General features: G+C 38.2%; 1 protein-coding gene across 1 annotated transcript in view; it reads right to left on the reverse strand.

The window, feature by feature from the left end:
- LOC104271226 (probable G-protein coupled receptor 133) overlaps positions 1–7,132 on the reverse strand; it is a gene marked incomplete at its 3' end in the record, with an annotated part of 28,858 nt that overhangs the window by 2,225 nt on the left and 19,501 nt on the right. The window contains exons 9-12 of the mRNA XM_009865833.1: positions 5,371–5,430; positions 4,042–4,159; positions 3,011–3,121; positions 1,261–1,336 (exon numbers count right to left, since the gene is read on the reverse strand). Coding sequence (XP_009864135.1) covers positions 1,261–1,336; positions 3,011–3,121; positions 4,042–4,159; positions 5,371–5,430 — 365 coding nt within the window. The remainder of the gene's footprint in view (positions 1–1,260; positions 1,337–3,010; positions 3,122–4,041; positions 4,160–5,370; positions 5,431–7,132) is intronic.

Below are 7,132 nucleotides of genomic sequence, written 5' to 3' on the forward strand. Positions count from 1 at the left end.
GAATGGGTGTCCAGGTTGCCCTATTCCACAGAATTCAGAAAACGTACACAAAGATGACATAACTGTTTTATTTTGCAATATCAGAACCCCAGGAGCTGTAGACCTCATGACAATGCATTAGGATACAGTGTTGGGATGTGCAGCATCCTTAATCACATTGTGTTTGCTAAACCTTCACCTAAGTCAGTTAATTCTCTTTCTCTCTTTAAGTAGTTGATAGCTCACTATCTTAAATTGCACTGATTCTTCTGTGTGAAAAAAAAAAAATTATTGTCTATCTTCATCTCAGTAAGAAATATTGCACGCTAATGACATGGCTTCTTTACAGCCATGTGCTAAGTGTCTGGTTTTTGAGAGAGCAGGGTGAACAGCAGTAGAGCTTGCTGCTCGATTTTAAAATGCTATGTTGTAACAGCTCTGCGATCACCTCACTGTGCTCAGACTGATCATGAGCCAAGATTCTTTGCCCTGAAGTTCACAAACAAGTTCCCAGGATCACGACCTTCCAGGTAACTGTATGTAAAGAAAGGAAGGCAAATCCCTGACTTCATGACAGCCCTGTCGCTGCATCTTCCCTTCTGCTGTCAAACACCACAGTGAAAAGCACAGATTGGAAAAGACCGAGAGAAAATGTATGCTAATCCCTGTATCCCAGTGCAGATCAAATAAAAATGTAAAGCTATACTAGCTTAAAAGGTAAGTGTAATGATTTACATAGATGGCCTTGAAAAATTCCCTGGGGACCTGTATTACCTGAGGTATACAGCTCTGCCTTTATCTTATCTGCTAATTATGTCGTTGATGCAGCATATAAAGCAAAAGGCTTTTAAAGCATCATCTGGTCTCCTGATATAAAATTACTTTACAGGTGTCTAGGATTAGGATACAGATTTTATCTAAAAAGGGATGTTGTGTTTTCTTACTTGTTTCATTAAAGTGCAAGATTTATCTTTACATGTGGCAGGAGAAAAAAATGTAATTTCCTTTTATGAGACATTAAAATTATGAAATTGTAATAGTACATCTGATGAATGGAAGGAGAAGATGACAGACAAAAACATGTCACTACGGGACAATAACATAAAACATCTAATGTAAGCTTTAATCTCTCTCTAGTTAATGACTACATGTCCTCAATATTGCAGAATCAGGATTATGGCTCATAATTTATTTACAGTTGATAATGACATGATTCTTATAAATGAATGTCACTAAGGTAATAAACAAGTTGTTACAGAATGAGAGGACTGAGATACTTACTTGGTATCCATAGGGTTGATATTATGAAAGAAATAATGCATGTTATGGTAAAGCAGGCCAACAATGGTAATCCAAGCTGTGTAAAGGAAACAGGGGTTATTCTTCAGCTGTAAGCAAGAGACACTTCTCTCCTAGACCTGAAATTCCGTGTTAATTAAGAGCTTTGACTTCTGCAGACTTTCCTACTTTTAAGTGAGCAAGGCTATAAGAAGATATCAAAAGTCAAGTAGAAGCATGCCTGTCCTGTACAAGTGCACTTCCAAAATGAGTCGTTAAAGTAATCAGTTATCAGTTATAAATCCCACCCACAGAACTAGAAAGGGTTGCATGACACACCAGAGTCAAGGTCTCAATGGCAGCTACAGTAATCTCAAGGCTACTTCACCACCCCTACATTAACTGGCAGTTTCATGAACACAAACCCCGACAACTAACTTCCACTCTGGTTGTTTTCTGCCTATATTCTAAGTATTTAGGGGTTCTCCAGCATGCAAGTGAAGACACAGATGAGTATTTTCTGTCAGCCACACAGATGTCCTTTACCATCCCTTTTGATGGGTTCCAAGTATTTATAGTGTCAACAGTTTAAGGTGGAATAACAAAGTTTTAGATTAGCTCATTTGGACAGTGTGTGGCCTGAAGGCTGCACTTACTCAGAAGTAGCTTTAGCAGGAAAAAAGTTACACTTTTAATGGGGTGGATCGTTTCAGGATACCAAGCATAATTATATTCTGAAGAAAATTAAAAAAGAATCTGCACGGTGAGAGACTTTATAAGTGGGAAAGGAAAAAAAAGTCTCTTGCACATTATTTTGGGCATTACGAGTTGGTTTGCAATTATAGTTATTCAAGCATCAGAGCACCTGCAGTGAAGTCTCCAGCCAGAGCCCCCTGCCACTGCAAAGAAACCAGGCTGCCATCACACGGCAGGCAGACAGCTCACTAATTATCAGCGTATTGCTCACTGCAGGTTATCTGCAGCTAACTTTGCGCTTTATGCATAGGGATCAACCTTTCTTCGACAGAGGTGACTGTGGAAACTTTTCTGGGTGTGTAAACTCTGCAGGTTGGATTTTAGGGCATATAGGTCAGATCTGGAAATATTTGAGAATGCAGGTAGGTGGTTTTGCAAATGGATTCCTTCAACTTCTGATTAAAACATAGATAATTAGCTTCAAATATTTCTATTTTAGAGTCGACTAAAGTTTCAAATTTTTGCCGTACCCTGCTTTTGAGATTATTAAAATTTTAGCCTGGGTATGAATTTCTGAGTTCCACCTTTTTGCATTAACTGTAGTTAATTCTGTAGTTCATTCTATTTCTGTAGCTGCTGTTGCTTAAACCTGTCACTTGATAGTTTCATTTTATGCCACACTTTAAGAGTAATTTTGCATAAAGGGGTAAGTAATATCTGACATGCTGGAATTTCTTTAAAATATCCATTTCTGATTATTAGAAATAATTCATGAAATTATGGCGTCTCTGATGTAAGACGATGTCAAGATTAAATGGCTTCAGTCTCTATGGCCCATCTGTATTACTCAGAATTAATTCAGGTAATACAAAAATTCTACCACATTAATCATTCATTAGCATAACAGGAAAACTGCTGTGTCTTCAGAGCCAGTACGATCAACAGAGATTAGATGTTACTGGGAAAAAATAAAGCAAACCAAAATTCCTTTTCAAGCAAAATAGTTTTGTACATCCTGTTTACATGACTCCACTCCTCCCTTTAAACTTTTCCTTACCTTTCTCATGAAAAGCTTCACTGGGAATGGAAATATAACTCTGTCCTTGAGATGGAAATCGATAGTGTGACAAATTCAGACTCTGAGGATGCATTTTGACCAAGGTGTAATCTGTGTGATAACACAAACAAAAACATGGTAAAATTAATAGCCTCTACAACCTACTTGACTATTTAACTGGACTTTCCTAACAGCTATTCTAAGTCTTGAATTCAAAACCCTAGATATTTACAGAAAATATAGTAAGTTTCCCGAGTATAAAATTGCCTTTTATATCCAACACCTTTATGACAGAAAAGGCAGTAAGCACACTGTTAATATACCATGGATCACTTCACCCCTGCTCAAATACTGATCTTACCAGGGCAAGAAAACAGATTGATAATGCACTCTTCCACTGACATTTGAAGGCGTTATTTCAGACCTCCACTGGGGAATGCCAGTGTCCAAGTGAGTATGTGCAGTGGTTAACGCTACTGCTGACTGCTCAGGTTATTCGCCCCCTCACACAGGTCTCTCAACAGGGCAGAGCAGAATGCCAGAACACATAAATTACCTTTGCTGCTGTAGCCTCCAAAGACACAGATGAAATCAGGTTGCTAGGATGCTAAACGGCAGCAAAATAAAGTTCTCCTAAATGGTCAAAACTTCCTACTATTTGCAATCTCTTGCAAAAACCTTGCAAAGTTAAGGTTTTGTAGCATCCAGGCATCCGCAGCTTTGAAGTGCTGCAGAAGAGCAGTAGGCCCTTCAGCTGCCTCTTAGTCCAGTATAGTATTATTAGATGTATTCCACAGAACTCGTATTTTAAACCCCTCACCAAATAACTTCAAAGACGTTTACATACAGAGCTGATTACTTCTGGACTAACTGCACAGCCATCTTTCTACAGCTGAAACACAGGTTTGTATTCAAAAGAGAAAATTATCTGTTTTGATTTCCTCCTTCATGCTGGCAAAGGAGGTGCTGCAAGAACAGAAGCATTTAGGACACCCAGACACTCAAGAGAGAACATTTCTGCTGGTTCCTACCTGCCACAGACGACATGCCCTCAACAGTTAAAGGTAACGATTCTTCGTCTAGATTGTGCATCATATGAGCCATCACACTGTCAATAGTTTGAATTAAACTTCCAAATATATAAGCAGTCTGGGGGAAGAAGATAGAAAGAAATTGAAATTCACAGCACCAAATGCCAAGGTGCCATGTTCAACTGCTTTGTGACTCACCGTTCAACCATGCTAAGTCAAATAGGACTTTCTGCACAACCTTTTCCACATGTAGTGGAAAGATGTAACACAAATTGATGCCATCCAGAGCCTGACCTTATGAAACACTATGTTTTATAAAATGTCTCCAAATGACTCTGCTCCCACGAGTATTTGACAGTCAATTATACCCCAGATTCAGCAGAACGAGGCCAAGAACTGAGCAAATTATTTTGACAATAAAGACCAGTATCAGATCTTTATTGGAACATAAGCGGGCACACTGCAGTTTGGTCTTTTTTTCATCTTTATTAAAATGTTCCCCAGTATAAAGGTACTTTCAAAGTGTTTATATGCCTCCTGGAGAACAACCCTCCATATTGAAACCCGATGCATAAAATCTCAGCCTGAATGCGTATTTTGAGTGCACGCTTCAATGAAAAAGATCTATTTTAAGTGTGATCTATTTGCATTACAGATGTTCAAGGGGTTTAGGGCTTGGAACTTGAATAAATTAGGTATCTTTCTGCCTTAAAAACATTTTAGGCTTCAGCAAGGCCTTAGTGTACTTCAACCGTGCCTTCTCTCAGTATAAAAGCTCTCTGTTCTGAAATATGTACTTCCTTAAGATTCAAACAAAAATCTCAGGAAATTCCTTGGTTTCTCTTGCCAGTATATCTCTGCACTCTAATAGAATGGGAGAAAAAGAACACTGATATGAGTTCCTTTTCCCTGCATTAGGTTTAATCTCTCCCAAAGCCTCAGTTCACTAAACAGGGTAAGCACTACTGCACCTTCCACATGCATTGAAAATCATCAATCTACAAAACAAATACAAGCTTTTAAATATCAAAGTTCAGTGCTAAAAAAAGAGTGATTAAACACTTTGGTGACAATATCTGTCATTTTCTAAATAAAATTTTGCTTCATTCATCCTCAAATATGTGGAAACAGCAGCAGATAACGTTCCCTTATTTTAACCCTCAAAAACACATTATAAAGGAAAATGACATAATGTTTTTTTCTCTGGATCTTTACTACAAATAAGAAAGTGACATATGAGAAAATACGTAAGTCATACTGCCAAGAAGTCTTAACAAGAATAATAGAGACAACCAAAGTAACCTACAAATCTAAGCCTATTTGTCTTACCTCTTGTACATCAATCCAGTTAGGCAATAACAGAAAGTCTTCAATAACTTGTAAAAAGGCCTAAAATATAAATAAAAGTATATTATTTCATTATTTATTAAGCCAGCTACATCTCCTGGCAAGGCTCAAAGGCAGACCTCTGCTAGGATTTTCTTAGGTTCATTTAAAGGTGACAAGTGCATTTTCATTCAAACTGCGTGTTCATTGCTACCTGCCAGCACTCTCCATCATGTTCTCTTATGGTGATATTTTAAAGTAATAGTTTATCTATCCAAAGTAATACCACCATGAAAATCCCAAAGTGCAATCGTTATATTACAGCTGAGGTGCCAACACTGGAACTAAGACTAAAGTGAATTGATTTTCTCGTTTTATCTAAACTCGTATGACATTAACACATGGTTTAGTCTTCAGCAGCTCTAGTTAAACACATGGGTCTCATCTCTTTTACGATGTATTATCTACTTAACTTTTGCACTTAAAAGTTGTTTTGAAGTCAAGATCTGTCATGGTAGCCACTGTTCAAGTGCTCAGCATGACAGAATCCCTGTTCTAAAGAGTTCTTGCTGACGAAGACCAATAGAAGGAGGAGAAAAGGAAGTGCAAAAAGACACGCAAAATATAAAATAAAAAAACCACTAAGCTAGACATTTCTTGCTTAAATTTCTCTCTTTTAAAATTTCTTAAAAGCATCAGCTGAATATAGAAAAGTTCTCCTGAGAAATGTGGAAGAAAGCTGCAGTTATTTTCTGAGTATAATTTTACAAGTCATAATACATAGAGCAGTACCAGAGCTTTGTTACATGAGCTTCCTTTTGGGCAGCACAGACATTGCGGTCCCTCTCAAACATTCAGTGTGGAATTCTACCCAGCATACACAAAAGCTATCCTAAACCCAGAACCCAGCCCAAATTGCTCAGAGCATCCAGTGAGTATCTCTTTTCAGGTCATAGCATCACTCCAGAATTATTTGATAAGGGCTGTGTTAGACCACTGGACAGGGAAAGAAAGCAGGAGTGCTTGAGCTACCGAGCAGAGCAGCGCTGTAACACAAAACACAAGTCAGATTTGTCAGAAGCAATGCAATGTGTGTCAGTAATCAGAAAATTTATTGCACATCACTGAAATTTTCTTGTGCTGTGAGGCGTACGACAATCAGGACAGAGATAACTTTAGAGAAAGTAGCATGCGTGCTCAGTGCCTGTCTTTCAGGGAATTAGCTGCAGACAATACAAAGCCTAACCATCAGTCAGACAAATGACAGGGTCTGTACGTACGATCAGGACTCTCTTGTGTTTACTTCCCAAAATAGCCTTGCTAAAGATAATCATGTCACACATTTCTGTCTGCACATCACTTTCACAGCACACAAAACAGCATCAGATAGCATGAATGAGCAACCAAAAGGCAACTGAAATGATGGGGGAAATAGGTACAGTATCTGACAGGATGATGTTCCATTTGCAATTTAGAGCCCACACAAAATTTTCAGCAAAACAAAGGAAACGATGTATTAGGGCTTTTTGGAAGGGTTTTTCCTGCGTATTAAACTGTGATCCATGAAAGCCAAGCTTTACAGTTTGCAAATGCTAAGCTTTTAACACAAGCTATCAGTTGCTGTCCATGTAGTTTTCAGAAGCACTTATTTATATTGTTTGTCTGAGTAAATAATCCTTGTCACCCTAGTATTACCCATAGGCTTAAAAGAACAATCACTAGTGAGGCCGGAGCTGATTACTGTAATAATAGCTTTCTATCCTGC

Source organism: Apaloderma vittatum, unplaced genomic scaffold (assembly GCF_000703405.1).
Source record: "Apaloderma vittatum isolate BGI_N311 unplaced genomic scaffold, ASM70340v1 scaffold15723, whole genome shotgun sequence".
Classification (NCBI taxonomy): domain Eukaryota; kingdom Metazoa; phylum Chordata; class Aves; order Trogoniformes; family Trogonidae; genus Apaloderma; species Apaloderma vittatum.